Raw genomic sequence first — 23,950 nt, forward strand, 5'->3', positions numbered from 1 at the left:
TTACGGCCTGTTCAGCATGCAAATCTCGTTCTCAAAGAAGTGGGCCAAAAACTAAGTTACAAATGTTTCTTTTTAGTCATGCCGCATACTCTCTTTGGGGTATATTAGTTGGTACCAAGGAGGAAATATGCAAGTTAATATAAAACTTATAACTTACAAGAAAAGAAGATAGGAAAACCAAAAAAAAATATTTAAGGGTTTCAACTTGGTTCATTATTAATTATTATATATCTGAGATGGCAAAGGGCATACAAAATTCTCGATTCTTTCATTGAGTTCTCTCTTTTTGGCATTTATTCAAATTAGCCTTTAAAACAAGCAAAGCAAAGCATTAAGTTCACACAGACACGCCGTTATATACAATTGTATTTTATATATTTAACTGGTAAGGTTTCACTGGCCGTCCGATGTGCAGATGCGGCCTAATTGAAATGCAGCGGACGTCGGCGAAAAGGGGAACAGAACGCAAAAGATGCTTAAGTTATTATTGATATTATAAAGAACATCGTCATGGCGAATTGGTCAGTGAATAAGTTGCTTGTTTCATTGCCGTATCGGATGTTAAAGTTTTCCGCTTATTAATATCAAAGAATGCCAAGCGGATTTTGTCTTAAATTTAAAATCCTTAATATAATGTACACTTAACATCGGTTGGTTATATTTAACTGAAATATGTTCAGTAGGTTTTAAGTAAGCTTTCATTTTATAAATACAAATTTACATTAAATTACATAACAAAAACATTTTAGTTAGAAATAATTAACTTATTATTGGAAGTATTTTTTAACTTTTAAGGGACTATCAATAAATCTTCTTCATATTCCTTAAGTACTTCATTTAGAAGGTTTTCTGGAGTGTCCGGCCTATGGGTGCGACCTTCAAAGCATTCTTTTGGAAGAAATCTGAAATTAAAATTTTATAAAATAAATGTATGCTTGATAGCTATGATACATGATAAGTATATGAACCTATGGATCACTGGCGATATCAGTTCCGCACGGAGAGTCTTAATATCCGTGGGTTTTGTTACGAGGGAGACCAATGTCCCCACCACCAGGGCTGTGACAACCCCAATGGGATTTATCCAGAGGTATGAAAGCCGGTACAGTGGAAACACTTGATCCTGATCCACCCAGTGTGCTTCAGGGATGGTCACATTGTCTAAACATCCCTTTACGGACACGGGAAGCATCTGTGATTTGAGTTGTCCCGATGCTGCTGCAATCTGCGATCCGAAAGTTATCCATCCTGCAAGTAGGATGCTCGATATCCCACCAACGGCTGAGCCAATCGTATTTGCCCAAGGAACCAGCATTCCCAGGGTAAATATTCCCAAGGCAGTGCCACTTGTGATTGACGTTATTGCATTGCAGACACTTAAAATGCCTCGCAAGTATTGTAGCAGAAATACGAGAAGAAATGTCAGAATTCCCTGGAATATAATGCTCGACTTGATTAGTATGGTGGCTACCCTCTCGCTGGGCTGCCTCTTGAGGAATCCACGAACTATGTCTTCCAGAAACACCAGGGAAATCGTATTGAAACACGACGAAAGTGAACTTAGACCAGCTCCGAATATCCCGGCTATAAATAAGCCAGGCATTCCATAAATGTGACCCATACTTTGGACCACAAACAGCGGCAGGAGTTGATCGTCATTCTGTAAGTAAATTTAAGTAAGTAAAATGTAAAAAATATGATATATTAGAGCCCCATTTACCCACCGTAATAAGCCCAGCACTCAGAGGATCACAGTTCTTGTACTTGGAATAAATAAGCAATCCCGAGAAACAACAAACGGAGACAAAGATAGCCACTCCAATGGTGTAAAGACAAGAAGCCTCTCGGGATTTCTTTAGCGAAGGTAGTGACAAATATCGCTGTACCATATGTTGACCAGCGGCACTATTAGAGGTAAAGAATGAGAAGCCCCCAATAATAACACTCCAAACGGTATGGCGAACATATGGTGACGGATTTGTGTTGGTTAATATTAATCGGCCACCCTTTTCCACATCGTCAAAAAGTGCTCCCAAGCCATTAGAGTAGTAAATGGCTAAAACAGCTATTGCCACCATGGAAAAAAACATAACCAGCACTTGCCAGACATCCGTGTGGACCACAGCCTTGAGACCACCCTACCAATAGATCAAAATATCAAAATGGATCCAATAATTAACATAAAACTTACCATAAAGGTATAGATAACGCAAGCCATTATAACTACCACTTCAATCAGATAAATGTTTAGGCCAGAAACTGGATATAGGAACAAACTATTATGAATATGACCAAATTCTGACAAAAGGACTACTTACCCTGATTTAAAGATAATGCCGGAACAAATACAACGAATGGCAAATATGTTAGCTGCAGTTTTTTTTAATAATTAATACATATGCAAGATATGCAACAATGTTTAACTTACCGTACTGAAAATATATATAATAGAAGCTATGCTCCTAACACTCGAGTTAAATCGCAACCCCAAGTACTATAATGACAAATAAAAATACAGAATTTATGCAGGTAAATATCTAACTACCAACCTCATAGGCTGAGCCAATTTTAATAGCCGAGTAAACCGGTAAATAAATGTAGGACATGACAATTCCTTGGAGAATAATTCCTATGATAACAAGAAAATACTGAGTGCCATAATGGTAGATCTCTGAAGGCGTGCCTACAATGGTAACGCCTGAAACGAAGCTTTTAGAATAGAGTTTAATGTTATTTGAGTACCTAATGATCCAAATTAGCTTAGCTTACCTGCCTATAAGACTAATGGCTACTGGAACTGCTTTCATATTACGGGATCCCAAAAGATATTCGTCTATCTTTTTATACCCAAAATTTTCCTTTGGCTGGGAAACTTTCACCTCATGCAGTTCATTCTGGGGTTTCCTATAAATCATAAATAACTGAGAGTAATGGTCTAGTTGATATGGAAACGTACTCACCTTCCGAAATATAGGCCTATTCCAGTGGACAGCACCGTCACTCCCAGAAGTGCGATGTAGTCAATTGTGCCGAATCTGTAGTTATCCATAATTTGGCGGGTCTATAAAATAGTAAAGTCTCGTTGCGTAATGGTATGCAATCATTAATCAAACTTAAATAAATAAATGTATACATACATTATATTGCAGTTTTCTTAGGTATTTTAAACTTTATATGTTATATTAACGAAAACAAAAAAACAAACTAGATAAAGAAAATAGTACGCATGGAACACATATGTTAATCACACATAATAATCTTGTTGTCATTAAAAATATATCACATGTGAGTTGGTGGATCCAACTACTTTTTCACACTGATTTCGACTTCGAGAGAAGAAGGAAGGCAGAGTGAAATAAGAAGATGTTTCGATGCCCTCTTAATACTTATGCAAATCTAAGGTTGCACAGTGGGCCTAAGTGTGGAATGTATTAATCATTTTGTAATGATTATATTAAAAAACTATACATTTTTTGCTATATTGTTTTTATTGTGCTTTGAAAATATATACTACAATTTTATGACTTGCTATTAAAAATTAATTTACATTTTTTTTAGAGCTACACCTTTGTAGTTACATTGATTTTCTTATTATTCAAATTTTATTATTTTTAGAAGCCCAAACCAAAGAGTTTTGAAATTATCTTTTTCCATAGGTAAATTTTTGTTCGCTGTATGTGCTGTTGTGCCCAATATATGCGGATTGGTAAAGCAACAAAATATTACGCAATGTGGGTGTGTTACGTACAGTTAGCTTCTTCACGAAGGCTGCCAAAATACAATGATGATCATGAAACTAGGTGCTCCAGTTTACAACTAAAGATAAACAATCATTTTTATCATAACCAAAACGTATGTACTTTTATGGTGTTAAATATGCAAAGATAAATGGCAAATACAATTTTTATTTTTAGAATTGGTTTTTGTTAGCTTGTAGACTGAGCCATAATGGGATACCAAAATAGGTTTCTGTGCAGCAGGCTTCTGTTGGCCAATTGGCAGCTTTCTAGTTCCTGTTTCCTCGCCCCAAACGCGAACCCGACCTATGGCACTAATTACGTGCTGCTGTTTGGTTGCCAGCTTAGACAAAGTGACGCCGACGACAAAGTCGCCTGTCGACCATCAACCATCGACCATCGACCATCGTCCACTCTCCACCGTCCACCGTCCATGGTCCACAGTCCATCCTGCATTGTCCTGTAGCCTGGTGTCGCCTTCGATGCTCGCTAATCCATTACCAGCGTCATTAATCTAATGAGCTGTTGCTGCTTGGCGCTCCGCTCCTCGATGTTGTTAGTTGCTGCTCGGCGATTGTCGCTGCCAATTGTTGTTGCCACTGGCGGCATGTGTCGAGTTGCCTGTGCCTCTGCCTTTGGCCTGGCCATCGATTTGTGCGCTCCAGTTTACTTACACATGTCAACATCATGGCCGCCGTCCATCACCTGATCCCCCAATGTGTTAATACATGGATATGCGATTGTGGCTGGCCCCCCATCTCCATCCCCATCCCTTATATCTCCCATCCCATATCTCCTTCAATATCCCCTACATCCATATATCCCTGTCTTTCACAGCACTGTTGCTCGTTTGTTTGCTCGTGGCAATTAACTTGTGCTAAACTGTTATCAGCTTGTCATTGAATTGCGGACTGCGGATTGCGAATACGACGCATTGAGCTCAGGGCATTACCTTTCACTAGCTTCTGGTTCTCCTTCATCATTACAAGAAGCTGGGTAAATCGTAGCCATGTTTATAAAGTAATTTGTGTCTTATTGGATCCCTCAGTCGGGAAAAAATCGCCTTCTTGAAACAATCTTAATAGTACTTTCGTCTTGATTTTAAGAACGGTTCTTTTTGAATATGTGAGATCGTATATTATCAAACTGAGAGCACTCGATTTTTCATATTTCCTGTGGCTTACAGAGTGGGAACCCACAACTGCACGTCTAACTTCCATAACTTGGGTATTGGGATCTCGATTTTGACGTGGGATACCTCTATGAGTTTGTGGTTGAATCGTCTTATATTCTACATTTAAATTTTTACTTTAAAAGTTGGTCAAAATTTCAACCCATTTTCATGTTCGAATTTTCCGTATTTCCAATGGGGATCATAATGGGAACCCAAAACCGCATTTCTAACTTTCATAACTTGGGTAAATGAATCCCGATTTAGACGAGGGATACCTCTATGAGTTTGTGGTTCAATCCTCTTATATTCTACATTTAAATATTTACTTTAGGAGTGGGTCAATATTTTAACCCATTTTCATGCTCGAATTTTCCGTATTGCCAATGGGGATCATAATGGGAACCCAAAACGGCACTTCTAACTTTCATAACTTGGGTAATTGAATCCCGATTTAGACGTGGGATACCTCTTTGAGTTTGTGGTTGAATCCTCTTATATTCTACATTTAAATATTTACTTTAAGAGTGGGTCAAAATTTTAACCCATTTTCATGTTCGAATTTTCCGTATTTCCAATGGGTTTCATAATGGGAACCCAAAACCGCATTTCTAACTTTCATAACTTGGGTAATTGAATCCAGATTTAGACGTGGGATACCTCTATGAGTTTGTGGTTGAATCTTCTTATATTCTACATATAAGCTTTTATTTTAAAAGTTGGTCGAAATTTTAACCCATTTTCATGTTCGAATTTTCCGTATTTCCAATGGGGATCATAATGGGAACCCAAAACGGCACTTCTAACTTTCATAACTTGGGTAATTGAATCCCGATTTAGACGTGGGATACCTCTTTGAGTTTGTGGTTGAATCCTCTTATATACTACATTTAAATATTTACTTTAGGAGTGGGTCAATATTTTAACCCATTTTCATGCTCGAATTTTCCGTATTGCCAATGGGGATCATAATGGGACCCAAAACTGCACTTCTAACTTTCATAACTTGGGTAATTGAATTCCGATTTAGACGTGGGATACCTCTATGAGTTTGTGGTTGAATCCTCTTATGATCTACATTTAAATATTTACTTTAAGAGTTGGTCAAAATTTTAACCCATTTTCATGTTCGAATTTTCCGAATTTTTCTTTTAAATATTTCCTTTAAGAGTTGGTCAAAATTTTAACCCATTTTCATGTTCGAATTTTCTGTATTTCCCATGGGGATCATAATGGGAACCCAAAACTGCACTTCTAACTTTCATAACTTGGGTAATTGAATCCCGATTTAGACGTGGGATACCTCAATGAGTTTGTGGCTGAATCGTCTTATATTCTACATTTAAATTTTTACTTTAAAAGTTGGTCAAAATTTTAACCCATTTTCATGTTTGAATTTTCCGTATTTTCAATGGGGATCATAATGGGAACCCAAAACTGCACTTCTAACTTTCATAACTTGGGTAATTGAATCCCGATTTAGACGTGGGATACCTCTATGAGTTTGTGGTTGAATCGTCTTATATTCTACATTTAAATTATTACTTTATAAGTTGGTCAAAATTGTAACCCATTTTCGTGTTCGAATTTTCCGTATTTCCAATGGGGATCATAATGGGAACCCAAAACTGCACTTCTAACTTTCATAACTTGGGTAATTGAATCCCGATTTAGACGTGGGATACCTCTATGAGTTTGTGGTTGAATCGTCTTATGTTCTACATTTAAATTTTTACTTTAAGAGTTGGTCAAAACTTTAACACATTTTCATGTTCGATTTTTCGGTATTTCCAATGGCTTCCAGTATTGGAACCCAAAATTGAATTTCTAAATTCCATAACTTGGGTAATTAGATCCCGATGAAGACGTGTGATACCTCTATGAGTTTGTAGTTGAATTCTCTAATATTCTATATTCTTTTAAAAGCGGCAGATTTGCAATCGCACTTACGATGAATAAAAATACTTCACGGTTTCTGTATAATTTAATGTCATGATATGGTTTAAGCTGCTAGGGTAATTACCAGTTTGCCGAAGCTAGCTTCCATTTTTGTTTTGAAACCTAATTGGCTAGTTTGCTAATTGTGTGTCAACATTTCTTCTTTATGTAATAAAACGTAATTCGATGTGGTCTTTGATATCATTACCTTTTTATGTAAATTTAAACAGATAATTTATTCATCATTTTCTAAAATACAATAATGACTTAATTATTAAGTCTTTGTGGACATTTTTGCTAAAAATGCATATCGTTTGGCGTTTCTATGTGGAAAATAAATTGCATTTCCTGCTTCGACAAACATGCTAATGTTGATTACGCAAATTCCTAGCACACATGCAACTGCTAAACCCAACACTTACCGTGCTTCCTGCAGAAAGTTTCTCTGCCTCGACAAAATATTTTGTCGCCGAAAGCATTTCTTTAATTTAGTTGTGATTCAGAATTTCTCTTGTTTGTGTTTCGCACGTATATTTATGTGTTCTTTGGCATTTGGTGGCTTTTTCCCATTCTTATGCGTTTTGTACTTGGGTTGTAGGTGTTGGTTGGCGTCTGGGTTTGACTATTTTCCTTGTTGCCAAAAGTTTTCGGGGCAGAAGAAACTTCTTCTCGGCCAGCAAAACAAAGGCGCAAATTACAGTTGCAATTTTTGGTGTTTTGTTGCAACAAATTCAAATATACAGTCGAGCGTCAACGGCTTAAACAGGCATTTAGCAAAAGCACCGATGTCGCCTTCTACTAGAAGGCATTTCGACTTTTTGTAATTCTTCTTGATATCTGTTGTTAAATAAATTTAATAAAGAAAGTTATAAATATGAAAACCTCAAAGGCAGAATAAGTTTTATTTGGGAAGATTGAGAAAATGAATTTCAACCTTGCTGAAAATTATTTTTTTAGTTTGCTGCTCGAATACCTCAGTTATGCAATTATATTGGCACATTCATTCGCTTTTTATTTGCTATGATATTTGACTGGACATCTTCAATGAAAAGCCTTTCAATTAAAATATTTCATTTTAATATCAATTTTATTTCATTTAATTCTTTTGCGACCAATTTATTACCTTTAAATGCTCATCTCTACTTCAATATCATCTTTATTAAGAAACACTCGTTTCCAAAAATTAAATCTTTGTCTTCATTTATTGAAAATTACTATTTTTTTAGTACTGTACTTTAATGCTTGCATAATAGGTATAAATTTAATACTGCAAATGTATACCCATAACGAGATTCAATTTTTTGCGCTCTTGGTGTTGCTGCCAAGCATTTCCGCAATGGTCCAACACGAAATTGGAGCATTTCCGGTGTGCTTACAAAAGACAAAACAATTACAACAACACAAAAACAAAATAACAAAGTATAAATAAAATAAGGCAAAACAGCAGTCCCAAAAACGAAGACGTGAACAATGAAATGTTCTCAGCTACATATTTCTTGGCCAACTTTGTTGCAGCTGCATTTCGCGCAAAGTTTCCAGAACTCAAGTCTCGATTTCTTTGATGAAGCAAAAACAAGGCAAAACCGCAGCACCACCACAGCATCAGAGTTGAATCCGTGTTCTGTGTTCCAGCACCACCACCCGAAAGTCCTCCCAACACCCAAAAGTATTCCCATTTCGCTCCATCCCCGAGAAAAACAAAAAACAATTACAGCAACTAATAAAGAAACATTTAAAAAGCAAAAGTTTATGCCAGGGCCAGTACTGAGCAAAGATCCTTTCCTTAGGAACTCGGACCCTGGTCCGTCAGCACTTTTCCTTGGCGGTACATGAATAAGCAATTAAAAAGTTGTTATTAAAATTATTATGTGAAATCGTAATGAGAGTATAGTGTACTGAACGAACAAGTGCCGCCCTGCAGGCCAGTGTTAAATTTCCTGTTTTCGCTCGCCCCTTTCAATCAGTTTGTATTCCCTTCAGAGTAAATGGGGGAAAGCAAGTGATTTTGACACTAGTAAATGTATTTAAATGAGGATAGTTAGCAAGATAGTATTTGTTAAAATAGCTACCATTTTAAAAGTTTTGTAAATTATGCTGAAGGAGATCAAAAAAGGAAAGTATTAAGATATTTTGAACTATATCCAAGCCCTTAATGGGTTTCCTTTAGTCACTCGCTCAACTTTTTTATGAATTCCAGTTACATATACTTCATTTAAATGAATATCTCCCAGGGGGTCGAACGGAGAGATTTCTTGGTAATTGTTCCTAATTGTTGGTAAGTTAAACTTTTGCATTAGAGTTCACTGTACCGCCATTGATACGGTCAAAAGCATGTCAATGCCAGGACAGGTCGCCACTATCAACCACGCTGTTTGCTGTGTTGTCCACTGTGGTTGGGGGCAACACAACCTTGTGCCACTTCCATCCTGAAAAAGCCAAAGATCTAACAGCGAGGATGCCACCGCCACCGACAAACTGACTTTCCTGTCCCGCTGCATACCAGATGCAGATGCAGATGACGATGAGATGCCCAGTTGCGGGTTTCTGGCATTTTGTTTATTTTAATTAGTGGAAAAAATATGGCACAGGGCACGCAATGAAGTGCTCCACTTGGCCAACTCGCTTCAATGCGCTCCACACAGCCGCAGGTCGACGCAACAATGCAGCTTTGTCGAGCGGCAGCACAGGAAAAGTGCACTGGGAGAAAAGGGGGCTAAGCGATTTGCTATCCCGCAAATGTTGTATTAATCTTTAAAGCAAAGGATTAAAAATCCATTTACATATTTATAAATATAACATATGTTAAATAAATATTTAATAGGCCATCTAAAATAGGTATATATTTTTTTAGAAGCTAGACATTTCTAAAAGTACTTAAATACACGTTGTTTGGGCTAAGTAATATTTAGAGAACTCCCAGATTTACTACACCTTAGTTTCCCTCAGTGTGTGTCAGGCCAGGCATGAAAGATGGCAGATGCGTTAGCGTTTGTGGTCCATTCGTCCCTGTCTGCTGATGGCGATGGCGATGGTGATGCCATCCTCGGAACCCCAGACCCCTGGACGGATGGAGTCAACCCATTTCCCATGCCCATGGCCCACACCCATGCTCTTCCATCGCCCAAGAGCACATTGTCGTAATGAGCACACCGCAATTTGTGTCGTGTGCTGCGGGCCGTTTGCCATTCATTTGGTAAAAATAACAATTAAATGTTTTCGCAGTGGCCTCTGCCCGGGAACTGGACTCGGATCTTATGTCCCGTGGTTCGGGCCAACAATTCACTTTTGTTTTTGGCCTTGTTACCGCTCGACTGCGGCCACTGCTATGAAAATAATTGCTGTGCAAATATTCTTCTAAATTACAACATTGTCTATTTATTTTAGTTGGCCTGACGAACAGTCGCCGCCGGCCGACGACTGGAGAGCCCTGGATTCCTGAAGAGGTCCTGTCAAGGCTAACGCAACTTGTCAAATGCGAGAGCACGCACTGAGCGAAAAAAGGCGTTTAATATTGAGCTCTGAGTTCATGAAATTTTACAACATTAATATAACATTTTATTGACAGCCTATAAAAAAATATAATACCATTAAGACAAAATAATGAAGGTTTCATGATTGTACTTCCCTTCTAGAACAACACAACAACATTTCCAATTGGTTTTAAAGATGTAAGAGCGGACAATATTGTATTAAATTTGACAAATTTAATTTCCTTTCTTGCGGTTTTTATAAAGACATCATGAGACAGAAAAACATTTTGCCGATGAGCTTGCTTCCTTGGAAATACCGATTTAATTTCGTCTGCTGACAAAAGCAACTTTAACGAACGAAGATTTTCTTATTGTTGGGATTAAATCATTTTTCCCAATTTATTAAATTCCTTTAAAGCATGTTTATCATCACAGCGGGGTAAAACAAGTACCTCTTATTCGAGGGGATTTCTTGAGTTTCCCCCTTCACCTGGCTTTTAAAGACCTCAAGCAGCCAATAAGGCGGGCGACAGGTTCGCTGCCACACCTGTTTGCATTGGCTCCCCAGCTGTTCAGCTCGCACCACTTATTATGATGATGCATTTGCGTTTGCACCACCATCGGCATCCGCAGCACCAGGAACCCCCAAAACGGGGCAACTATAACCCATGTGGGGCGGCAAACGAGCGCAATTTTGTTTATTTCCGGCACAAAATAAACTTTCAAGGATAAGCAAACTTTTTGGCTGCCACAGCCGCTGATGCTGATGCTGCTGCATCCTTAAGCAAATTTCATGAAATAATATTTTAGTGGCGCCAGGGGCAATATGTGAAGTCGTGGAGCACACATCCGCCCCAGTTATCCTCCCCCCCTCCCCAAAAAAAAAGCCCCAAAGCCACCAAAGACCCACCCATCACCCACACATCACTTCCTGGCAAGGCAACCGCATAATATTTTTAAGAGCATTTAGTATTTTATGCACCTCTCGTTCGCAAAAAAATCTCAATTTATGCGGCTGGGGGCTTGTGTTTTTCCATTCGCTCTAATATTTATACAGTTCCCTGGCTGGCCAAACATTGCTCAAGTCTTGCAGAAATATTTATCTGTCTGCGTGTCGGTGGTCGCTAAAGTAATTAAGGTGCTCCAAAAAACGGGATCGAGGTTAAGTAACCTTTTCGGTACTTTCACAACGGGATACCATTAACCCTTGGTTTATGGACACTATTATGGGGTTTTACCCTAAATCTCTTATTATGGAAAATAATGGTATCTTTATAGCAAATCCAAACCAAATCGTAGTATCATGAGCTCTTTAAAAATTCTGTTATCACACTATTCAGTGTGCTATTCTGTCTGGCAATCCTTAAACAGAAAACTTCCTAAACTTCTGGCTGTCAGTTTGGTTTCGTATTAAAATTTAACTCTAACATATCGTCTAATAAAACATAACATTATGTTGAGAAACTAAATTTTTCCTAAACAGCAACTTGACTCAATGACAAAAGTTAACATGACATTGAGAAATCGGCTCCGAGACCGAGAAATATTAATCACTTTATCTGAAATTTGGATAAGCACTCAGTAGTGAGTACTCATTAGCGATGTTTTCTTGTTTGTACAGAAGATATCTGTATATCTAGAAACAATTAATTTGCAAGGCTAAACTGCGTATTTTTACTCGCTTTTTTACTGTCTCTGCTGGCAAGTTTGCTTAAATATTCAGCAGCTTGGCTGCTAATTCCAATGCTCCTGTGCCGTCATCATCAGCGTCGGCTGCCTCTTGAAACATTTCATTTGCTAAATGTGCGATGTGTTGTCACATGAGCACCACCTCCCGAAAACCTCCGGAAAACCACCCAAAAACCCCCTCCCCCAACAACCATTGTATAGTTCGCACCACACACATACAAACTTCAGCTTTTCCCCTACTTCGGCAAATGCAACACATGGAAATTTCTCTCTGCTAATGAAGTGTGATTGAAATTTTGTTAATTTGCTCAAGTGCTGCGTTCATGTGTGTGGTGTGCTTGTAGAATTTCTTATTTACATAATCTCAAGCATTTACCATGAATTTCTAAAGATTCGCTTAATTGAATGTAGAAATAATTTGTAAGGCCTCCCGTAAAGTTGCTCGCATAATTTGGCTATTCTCTTCGGAAATCAGAGAAATCAGTTTGACGCTTCTAATCGACAAAACGGCAGGAATTCTTTTCACTTTAAGTGTGAGTGGAAAAGTTTTAAATAAGTTGTCTTTGTGGTTTTATAAATTGTTCTTAATGTCAGGGCTGATATTTAAAGTGGGTACGTTTCTTGAAGTTATTTTTAGAATTCTATATATGTTAAATTTTCCTCTTTTGTACTATAAATGATATAAGAAAATGATTTTGTAACTATTCATATCTCGACCACAAGACTTATAGCTCCTCTTCACATCCTTGTCAAATTAAATTTGACATTGCTCTATTACGCAATTTTGCGAGAGAGCAAACCCGACTTTAATCGAATAAAATGCGTAAATAGAATTTGGCCAAAAGCTCGATGGCAAAGCGGAAGCAAACCGCAAATATAAAGAGACAAAAGTCGGAATGGAGAGTGTGCAAAACACACTAATGTTTTCGGAATAAAAACTAAATAAGTGCTGTGGCAAAGTATTTCACATTTTTTTAAGGTAACACACGGCCAAACGAGGAAGTATAAAACAATTACGGAAGGCTAAGGACTACAAGGACAATACTATACCTACATATATACACAGACTGCTATGCAGGACAGTCACGGAAATGAAGTTATTACCATTGCTGTTGCCCTGCTGAATTTACTGTGGCCGGAGAGTTTTGCGGCGAATGCTTTCTTTCTGCTTTTTTATTATTTTATTTTCCTTCTGGCTGCCCATTAGGGTTCAAGGAAAGTGCCTCTGATTCGCGTCGCCCAAGGACACTCCTCTTAGTTTTGGCCATTTCCAAATTGGGTATCAAACAGTCTAGAGTTGCGCGTTGCAGCTGCCGCCGTTGACCAGGATAAATTTATAGTCAACGGAAAGGCGCGCAAATAAAATAACATTGACAATTGGCAATTGAATTTTTCAAAGAAATACTCGGCAATAGCAATGGCAATTGATTTAGGCATGCCAAGAGAATTTGCGCTTATAAATTTTAGTCGTGCATCGCATCTGAGACAAGACCGCGCGCTTTGCATGGCAAGTCTGAAAGTTCACTGACTGCACTTTAAGAATTATGTTTTTATTAAAAAAAGAAAATAGTATGGTTAATAAAAAAGTAAATAATCTTGGGTTCTATAAATGTATTTCAAATAATTCTTATAACTTAAATCTTATATCTATATGATGCTATTCACTTAAAACTAAGAATCAACGCTCAGTAAAATCTACTTTTGAAATTTCTTATTATTATATTTTGATAATCCTAAAATGATATGCTACGGCAGTACTGTCTATTTAATCTATTAAATATATATAAAATGTTTAATGGACATAAATACATTTTTTGTGTGTGTACATTTACAACTCTTCTTCGAGGATGTTTTACCAAGTTGTTGTGAGACTATTGATTGCCTTGGGTTATATAATTTTGTGAGTGTAGCGACTGACATTGTCCATGATAAATCACTGGCGTCCAGCATCCAAGTGCAGCTGCAACTGTGTTGAACTTCGGCTAAAGGTTAGCCGCCAACGCAGCAAACGGGCAAATAAGGCAGCAGAAACAGGGACATTTCAGCGGGCCATGTATAGTACGTGTTTTGGCCCAAACCTGCGAGCCAAAGTCCTCGGCAATTGCCACGCATTACACTCCCTGCACTGCAGTTACTTTTGCGGAATGCTTAATTCATGCGTGCAACTGTGGTTGCAACGTTTATGATGTGGTTATGTTGCAGCTGCATTTGGGATGTTGCTGCTGTTGCTCTTGGATTCTGGATTCCGCTGCTGTCTTCGTCGGCGGCAGCGTGCTGGCATTGTTTGCTTGGCTGTCACACGGCGTATGCGTAATGAGCTTACGTACCTGCATGCCGTGCAGGTGTGCTGCCTCTGCTGCCTGTGTTGCATGCAGCATGCTGCTGTTGTTGCTGCTGTGCGTGGGCATGTGCTCATGCCACAATTAGGCATTCTGACTGTGGAATTTGCGTCCAGAGCAGACAACTGTCGAGACTACGTGATGCTGGGATGCTGTCACACAGCCCAAAAAATATTTTGATTTTTGCTACAGTTTTCTAAACCATATATGTGGATGGCAGGAAAAGTATAAATTCTGAGAAATAATTTTTCATAATATTTAAAGACAAAATGAACCATATTTTAGACAAGTCTAAAAGTTGATTTAAGGCAAATCACTTTAATCTAAATGTAAATAAAATTATATTTAGTATACATTTCGTTCATTTTTCATATTTCAAGGTAAAAACTTTAAACCAAATTTAATTTTGCTTTTAATTCTTCTGCTGTTCACAACCTAAATCAAATTTCTCCCAGTGCGACCGCTGGCTTCCGCCAGCAGGTGTGCAAATTGAAAGCTTTAAAAGGCTGCGGATCGTCAGTTGTTGCAACTGCAACTGCAACTCCTGGCCGGCGGACCTTTGGTTTCGTTTGGATGACAGCTTTGCGTGCATTAACTGTCAACACTTGTCGACGGACGATTGCGTTTCAACAATTATGACAAAGTGCCGGATGAAATTCAACTTTTGGTCGTCTGCCGAGCAGCCATGGCGATGCCATTATATGTCAGTTAAATGATTTTCAGACGGTTTTTCACTCGAATCGATTTTTCTGTAATTTTAAGTTCGTGAGACAGGTTTTTTCGTAATCCCTTTTTGTGGGTAATTAACGGAGTGCGAGTAAAAGATTAAATATACTCTTAACTTCAACTAACTGTCTTGTACTAAATTACTCAAATATTAAACTTTAAAAGAAAGACTCTCTCGTTAATTAGTATTAAATAATACGATTTTTTGGTTGAGCAATAATTCAATACTTAAATTTTATTTAATTTAGGTGTTGAAGCAAGCATATCAGTCTTCAAAGACCACCCTTTATTATTTATTGGTGTATATATGTTTGTAGCAAGGTTTAAGTCGAGGTAAAATTTCCTGAGAATACATTTTGATTTAAAGTTTATATATATTGTGAGGTTTTAAGCAGAAATCACCAACAAATATTACTAGTTTTAAATGATCCATTTGTTTCCCTAACTTGAGAAGTGAGTAATGGCTAGTTATCGATCCTGACATCTTTCCTGTTGTCCTGACCGCTGATTGTCCATTTGTTAAACTGTTGATTATAGTGCTTCGACACCGCCATCTGCATCTCCATCAGCATCCATATCCCCATCACCATCTCCATTGCAATCCGAATGGCTGGTCCCCCGGCGAGCTGGCTCACAAGTGCTTTTCCGTTTGACAGGTTGCTGATGGGCCGCAAGCCGAGCGAGTTTAAACGGCGCTTAAAGGCTGCGGCTTCTGCGGCATCTGGGAATGGGAATCGATCAGGGTAGCGTTTTTATCTGCGCATTTATGGCTGTTTAATTAAAGACCCGCACTCGCGATGTATGCACTACCCAGTGGCTAGTGCGGGATGTAATTTAAAATTTGCATATAGCGAAATTAAATGCAAATTACTAGAGCAAATATATACGGTGATATTTGTATGCTGCCAGCGCAAACAAGCGACATAAATGCGCAATTTCGGTTTATTAAATTACATTTAATTTTTGCAAAACAACTACGAAATCGGTGTGTATTTAAGTATATATTACATTAGTTGTTTCTGATAATATACATTTTCATTGAGGGAATTTATCGGCTTTTTTGTCCAGCATGTTTCTTTTTTACTGGATTACAATTAAAATAAATTATGTTTGGTAATTAGCTGGCTGGCAATTTTTGGCTTTGGAATTTATGTCGTGTAATTTCTTGTTCGGCACAGAATATTAATTAAATTTTTAGTTTTTGCCAGAAATGCTTATTAGCTATCATTTAAGTTCACCCATAATTAATTTCGCCTTTGTGTTGCCCCAGCAAATTGCAATTAAATTTCATTTCCACAGACTGAGGTAGTCACAGAAAAAAAGGGAGAAAGGAATCCAGCGAAAATTGCGTGAAAATATCAAAATCAAATTGTGTGCGTAAATAAATTGAATTTTGATTGCCGTTCGCCAGGTTTGTTGCTGCACTAACGAAGCTCCATTGTTGCCACGCCTACCAGTCCGCTCCCTTCACCGCCTCCCGAGCACACAGAGAAAAAAACCCCAGTCAGTCACTCATCTAGGCTTTATTAATGACGATTTGTCAGCGGATTGCACGTAGAGGCGCCGAACAATATGCAATGCAAATTCGTGCGAAAATTTCATTTTCCCAATTCAGTTGGCGGAATTACATAAAAACCCCCTTCAGCTCATATGTTTCTATCAAACAGTTAAGGGTATATTATTAGGATGAGGGCTACGGGAAAATATTCAAACTATTTTAATAACGTGTACCTAATTTGCTTGCATTTATATTCATGGTTTGGTGTGAAAAATAACTAAAAGTTAAGTGATTAGAATTCAAATTGAAATTGTATTTTGGTATATTAAAATATGCACATATAGTTGGTTTTTATATGCTACATACTAGTGCTAAAATTTTACCCGTCACTGCCTTTCCATATGTTCGATTTGAGGTCGAAAGTTGGAGCGTGCCGATGTTAATAAAATATTCATGGCATCAATCGGGTCCTGACACATGCCCTGGAATCAGACCACGACAATGGCTGGCCAAATTTATGCTAATGTATGGCCTAGCTGAATTACCAAAGCTGGGAGTGGTGCCCATAAGAATGGATTCGCGTATTAAAACTCCATTTCCATGTGCATAATCCTTAAATTGTGTCGTACAACAATTTGAACGTTTTAGCCCTGCATTTCGAATGAAAATGCGAATGAAATCGCTGTGTTTTAAGCACTAACGAAGCGATTGTGTGACAGCAACACTGAGAGAAAATCCCCCCGCCCCCCCAAAAAAAAAAGAGTAAATAGGAGATGGCATGGGTTTGGCTTTGACAGATTCGTTGGGCATTAAAAGTCAAATTCAAATGGCCATGGTCAAATGCCATGAACTCTGCCAGACGAATCAAATTCGTTGGCCAATATGTCATTCCATGTGCTACTTCCCTGCTCATGTGGCCCCCATATTTCCTCTATTTTTCCTCCGATATTCCTCTGCACTTTCCTCCTACTGATTTATCTCGAATGGTGAGTGGCTCCTGCTGTTGCTCCAGTGATTATGGCAATTGATTTGGTCAACCGGCCATGCCTCTTTCTGGCTTCTGAGTCCCGGCTCTGGGCCTCTGTTGGCCATTCACTTTTATGGCTATATTGGCTGGCAGCCCGGACCGGCTATTTGGCAGGCTTCAATTAATTAATTGACCTGTAATGAGCTCCCCCAGACTGACACTGAGTGGGCACAGAAATCTCTGCATTGGGACACTTGAGTAATAAAAATGGTTTCTTATTTCCCGAGTCCCACTTCGGAATTCTAGGAAATTCGGTGTTTACTTAAAAATATTCAACGAAAATGAATTAAATTCTTTGACTAGTCAAAAATTACAGAAAAAAACTCCATTAAAAGTGAAATAAATTATCATAAATAATGGTAATACTTCAGAAATTATACAAAAAGCTTACTTATTTAAAAAAATTTTATGACAGTTTTTTTTGGTTAATTTTCTTCTGAGCCCCATAAATATTTCAAAATAATGTGCAGAATAATTCGGTTTTTAGGAGCTGAACTGCCATTTGATTACCAACCGCCGGGTACTTAATTCCTTCCGCCATATATTTGGATTATGTTATCAGGCCGATTGCCCTATAAAGCGTATCGCATAACAATACATCATGGCCACTTCCCCTCGGCTGTACCAATTTGGTCTTTAATGCTGTGGCATAAATCATTTTTCCGCAATTCGTTTCAATTGCATAAAAGTATTTCATGCACTGCCTTCTTTTGGCTGACTTTCAGTTGTGTGTGTGTGTATTTTCCGGGATGGGCAGCTGAGGGCGTGGCCAATGAGGCGGCGAGCGGAAGTGCCATCCCAGCCGCCGTTAACATGCAAGAAGCAAATGCATTTGCCATCTACCATGAGGCATTTACCCAGCATCCAGCATCCAGCATCCCAAAACCCAATACCGAATACCCAATGGCCACGGACCTCGCTCGCTTTTTGGCCCCCGGCCAGTCGAAAAGTAATGAAAAAATGCGTTTGCCAAAAAACCAACGGCAGCAGTGCGAACAGCAAACTTTGTGGCCAAGTGGAGGAGCTGATTTCTGCCCACTTATGCAGGCATCGAGGCGAGCGAGTGTGCGGCAAATAAAAACCAGTTTCAAGGCGGGCACCGCAAAAGCGGAAACGGAAATCGGAAGCTGTGCAACTGTAGAAGAAGAAGCAGCAGCGGGAAAGGCAAAAATAGGCGGCGCACAAGGACAACAGCAGGCGGGCCTGGGACAGCGATAAAAGTGTTGCAATTTATGGTCAGGCTAGATGGCGCCCGAAACTCGGTCCTCTTCGATTCCACTACAGCTTCAGTCCAGGGATGTCCAAATTCGATAGTTAAAACTAGCTAAATCGGATAATGCAGTAGCTAGAAAAATATAGTTGTTAGGGTTAGGTTCAATTTAATCATACAAATTTTTTTTCAATTTGTATGTTTAATTGAAAAGAATTTTTAAAAAGGAATGTTTTTAATGCTAGCTTTTTCTTAAACAAAAAAATATTTTTTAATATTAATCTTTGCTATCCTCTTGTTTTCTTTATTTAATTGTATTTTATATGTTTACTAATTACTATAAAACTTACAATAATTTTTTTTTAAATAAAAAACTACAGCTGAAATAAGCCGAACTTCATTTGTAGGGTTCCTATTTTTAGCTACAAAAAATCTGAATGGCCACAGCTGAATTCATCCTTTTGGCCCTAAAAAGAGTTGGCGTCCGAGTCGCGACCAGCTTAAGTTTCTAGCTAATTGATTTTGCGATTTTATCTTTTAATGACTTTTTGGGAAAGTGCAGAGCTAAATGGTGAGCTGCTGCCCTCTGTATATATATTTGATTTTAATTGCAATACGTAGACCTGCAGCAGTTTCTTAAGCGACAGCAGCCTAAAAGTATGCCCCACAATTCTTAGCACAAATCGCTGTGGCGTTTAAAACCGCGCACGAAACGCGCTTAAAATCGAATTTGTCTCACTTGTCAGCGCAAAGTGATATAGACGTTTTCCTTTATATTTTTTTTTTCATAGAAAATGCCATCGAAATGCAGCTGAGCTCTGCACTGTCATTTAAAAGCCTCAGTTTAATCTGCCAAGGAACGAGTGTCTGAAAAATCGATGGGAGAGCCTAAGAATCATTTCTGCAAGTCACCCATTGATGATAAAAAAAAATATCACTTATGTGAATGAGAACTAAATATTAGCCTTTTTATATTTTAAAATATTAATATTTATAATTTAAAGGTTTTTTAAACCTTCCCAGCCCTTAATAATTTTATAAAAAAAATTAATCCAAACAAATATTTGGTAAGATCCATTGTAACCCCTTAAATCCCAGCGAAATAAAAAGCCACACAAAGTTGATTATTACTGCTTGTTTATTTTGGGTTGAATGTTTTTTGGTTTTGTCTTGACATTGGCATTTCAGTTGTTTACATTTTTATGTGTTCATTTTTTCCATCGTTTCAACGATTTACACTTTTTACTCCACTTAAACATTAAGTTGATATTCGCTTGGGTTGAAGCTAAATGCAAATGAAACATTAATATTTTATCCAATATTTTATGCATCATTAAATAAACCATTAATTAACAATTAGTCGCGTGTTTGTGTGTGTGTGTGTGGGCGCGTGAGTGTGAGTGCGAGTTCATTTAAGTGTATCCGTTCACACCATTAAAGCAAATATTTACAGTTACATAGGGTTTTCGTGTGGATGTGTGAGCTTAACCGGGAATCGCATCTGCATCTGTGTGTGTATAATTTAAATTGCATTCGATATAGATAAATAATGCAGTTTACGGCCGAGAGCTCCCTAATTTCCATCGCTGCTCGATAAGCCATACACACTCGCCAAGTCCCTCCAAGTCCATGTCTTCCAGCCGACTGACCCCCGATTTAGCTACCAGTAATTAGTTGGGTTAACATGGTGGCCAGGCAGATGGCCACGCCCCCCGAAAAGCCCGGCGCCCCCCGAAAGGCGCTGCGGGCCGAGGATGTTGCGAAATAGGTCTCCAAGAAGCCACGGAGTCCGGATCCCGACGACAGCGTCACTGCAATGGCAAACAGATGTATTTTTACAGAGGGAAATAATAGTATTACCAAAATCTGGTTATAAAAAAACATGAAAATCATTTAAAAAGTTTTTTAAAAATTCTACAGTTAACACTAGATATCTATTACCACCCTCAAAAAATAAGTTTACATATTATAATGATTTTATTTCGATCCATTAAAACAAAAAACATGCTAAAAAATAGGGAACATGGTATATTATATATAATATTTTCGAAATAAATGTTATTTTGAAAATGTATCTATTAAATTATATAATAACAAGAAATAATAAAAGTTTTTAAATAATTAAAAATATTTAGAATGACTTCATAATGATATGTTGACATACCAATATACTCCAAATTTTTTGTTTTATACCATTATCTTATTTATTGAATATTAATCAGTTATATTAAATAAACTGAAGAAATAATAAAAAATGATCTTAATCCTTCCTAATAAAATCTTAAATCAGTAAGGTTATTAGCAGACATCAACTACCGACATCTTTTCTTTAAGTGCTTTGTGGCCGTTGGCAGTTTTGCTTTTGTGGCTTACCTCTTGCCGGCACCGGATCCTTTTGCGGTGTGCCCAGCTCGATTTCCTTGTACTCCTGATAGAGATCGCCAATTTGCGCCGTGCAACGCAGGACGAGTCCACCGCCCCCGCCTCCCTGGTGCAATGCGTTTGTGAGGCCATTGCCGTTGCCATTTCCATTGCCATTACCATTCCCATTTCCATGGCCACTGAGGCCGGCCACAAAGTGAATCGCCTGCAGCTGCAGCTTCAGACTGAGCCGGGATGCAATCAGGTTCTCGACCGATCGAATGTACTGTGTTTCCTCCGTGCCAACCTGGAAAATATAGAAATATAAATATTAATGGGTGTACAAAAAATATGGCATTCACTCAGAGTTTTGTGGCTTGAACTCACAGATATATGTGAATAAAATATGATAAAAAATCCTTTTACATGACTCCAGAACCCATTGCATATCTGAAAGCCTCTATTCTGATTGCAAATCCCTCAAAGAGTAAGCAATCAAATCAATCCCCTACTTTAACCACAATATTGTTGGGGCTTTTGTCATTTTGAATACTAATCGAAAGCCGCCGCTACATGAACTAAAATATGCTTTAAATTATTCATGGCGTGCTTCCAGCTGCAATTGCAGTTGCAACTGATTTTCTCTTCCGTTTCCGACGCCCTCACCCTCATTCTTTTCCCCCTTACCCCTTCGTCCTTTTACCCTTTAACCCCGCTGCAGTCACTCCTTTTTACACAAGTCAGAAAATAATGTTCCAGCATGCAGGCAGAAAGGAGAAATACCATCAGCAAAGGGGGAAATAAGAGAAAAAATACTAGAGTTTCGCATTGAGTTTTGTGCAACTGCATATGAATGGCAATTTGTCGTCTGTCTGATTCCGCAACTCGCCCCCTTTTCTGTCCGTGTACATTTGTGTGTGTGGGGTTAATACAAGCATGTTGCACTTGCGGCCATGGCTGGTTGCCAGTGACCAATCCTTTGACCAATTCACTGAGAAAAATGTTGGGTGAGTTTATAAAACAGATTAAAGATGTATATGTATATTAAAAGATGTATATGTTTATTATCATCATAAAACAATTGGATAAATATGATTGAAAAACGACTGTTAATAGATGAAAAATGTTTTTAGTCCAAACATATATCAACGAAGTCGAAAAAAATACTCTATAATATTTCTATAGGTCATTTTGTATTACCAGAGTATTAAAACAACTACAAATATTTGAACGAATTTTTCTCAGTGCATCTGAGGAGTGTGCTGAGCTTTTTGGCCTGGCTATGGAAAATGCAGTGAAAGCTGCGAGGCAAGGAAACGGACACTGAAAGCCAACGAAACGAACGGACATGGGCATGTCATATTTTTGTTGTTGTTTGTGGCGAGTTGTTGGCCAAGTTGTTGTTGCTGCGATTGTTGTTGCTGCTGGCCAATGCCATTTAAAAACGAGTTTTCAATGTTACACACAACTATGGCAACAACAGCAACATCAAGAGACACTTATTCACTCATCCGCCTGGTTGGCTCTGTTTTTTTTTTTGCCCCTCTCCAAAGTGTCCGGCATTTTGTTCGAGTGTATACGAGTGTGTGTGTGTGTGTCCATCTGAAGGCTGTTTTGCCATGGAAAACTGTTTATTTGATGCCTTTTGAGGAGCGCTGAAAATTTCATTTCCGCCATGACACCAACAGCAACGCCTAAGCTTGACTGCTGATGTGTATATATTTAATGTATATTCTCGCCATGCATATGCGACACTCCTGTGCTAGCTTTCCGCTTCATTTGCCTGAGTTCTCCTTTTCGCTTCGCACACAATTTCCTTTTGGCGCGAAAAGAAAACTCTAAACTGCCGTGCAATGCTTTTAGTCGCAAATGGCGCATCGTCCATTGTTGCAGTGCGAAAAAAAGATGGCGGGAAATGCAGGCGCCATTTTGAAAACGCTCGTGCTGCCATTTCCGCTCTGCTGCATGTCCTGTTGCTGATTCATCTCCACATCCGTACCCCGCAACTCTCTGCAGCAAAGTTCACATGACAACCTGAGCTTAGCCGGGGATAAAGATGCGCCGGAAAACTCGCTGGCAATTTAAATACAATAAATATGCATTTCATTTCCACTTACAAACTCATTTGAGCGCCATTTACTTATGCATGTATTTTGGCCCCCTTCAAGACAAAAAGGTGCAAGATATTACGGGTTTTGCGGGAATTTGGGTCAGCTAAGGGGGTGCACTGGCGAAAAAAAGTGTTATAAGTTACCCTACTAACTAAAAAAATGGTAATACAATTTTAAAAAATTTTTTACTATTGAAATTTTGTTTTAACAATTTATCCAATTTAAACACCTTTTTTATATAGTGTTTTTGTGGAAAACCCTTAGTATTTATTTATTTTTATTGCATTTTCTCAGACTCAGCACTTATTTCTCCCTGTGCAAGGGCTCTCAAGGATCTCTTCACCTTCACTTCCCCACCACTCACCCACAACATTAAAAGCAAAAGCGCTTTATTGCCGAGCGCTCGCTGGCTTTTTGTGTTGTTGGTCGCTCTTTTAACCCTTTTTAAGAACAGCATCTCACCCAAACACATACTCCCCCACTTTGTTTTGGGTTTTGTGCGTTTTTTGGCTTATCCTTTTTATTTTATTTGAATTTTATTTTTATTTTTATGCTGGCAGCGGAAAAGCCCAGACGCAGCGACATAAAAAGTCATTTTCAGTTTGCCCTGCCGCACTTCCCGTCTCTTTCTTTTCGTTGCCCCTCTCTCTCTATAGCCATCTCTTTCCTTTTG

The 23,950-nt window shown here is 38.4% G+C and overlaps 2 protein-coding genes across 3 annotated transcripts in view; both read right to left on the bottom strand.

Moving 5' to 3' along the window:
* Window positions 1-631: 631 nt before the first annotated feature.
* On the bottom strand, window positions 632-3,315 carry LOC108020794 (sodium-coupled monocarboxylate transporter 1). Of its 2 annotated transcripts, XM_036818724.3 has the most exons (10): window positions 3,138-3,315; window positions 2,961-3,061; window positions 2,770-2,904; window positions 2,550-2,709; window positions 2,429-2,494; window positions 2,319-2,370; window positions 2,192-2,259; window positions 1,725-2,138; window positions 969-1,660; window positions 632-902 (listed from the first exon to the last, which is right to left on the bottom strand). In XM_036818724.3, exons 2-10 carry the CDS (start codon window positions 3,047-3,049, stop codon window positions 791-793), a joined length of 1,788 nt encoding a protein of 595 aa, XP_036674619.3. In that variant the 5' UTR covers window positions 3,050-3,061; window positions 3,138-3,315; the 3' UTR covers window positions 632-790. The 2 variants fall into 2 exon arrangements, with proteins under 2 accessions (XP_036674619.3, XP_070852337.1); XM_070996236.1 differs by lacking the exons at window positions 2,961-3,061; window positions 3,138-3,315 and having other exon boundaries at window positions 2,550-2,698.
* Window positions 3,316-19,925: 16,610 nt separating this feature from the next.
* The window catches only part of beat-IIb (beaten path IIb), a 36,107-nt gene continuing 32,082 nt past the window's right edge, over window positions 19,926-23,950 (bottom strand). The window contains exons 6-7 of the mRNA XM_017089161.4: window positions 21,179-21,473; window positions 19,926-20,616 (exon numbers count right to left, since the gene is read on the bottom strand). Coding sequence (XP_016944650.4) covers window positions 20,462-20,616; window positions 21,179-21,473 — 450 coding nt within the window. The 3' untranslated portion in view covers window positions 19,926-20,461. The remainder of the gene's footprint in view (window positions 20,617-21,178; window positions 21,474-23,950) is intronic.

This window comes from Drosophila suzukii, chromosome 3 (assembly GCF_043229965.1).
Source record: "Drosophila suzukii chromosome 3, CBGP_Dsuzu_IsoJpt1.0, whole genome shotgun sequence".
Classification (NCBI taxonomy): Eukaryota; Metazoa; Arthropoda; class Insecta; order Diptera; family Drosophilidae; genus Drosophila; species Drosophila suzukii.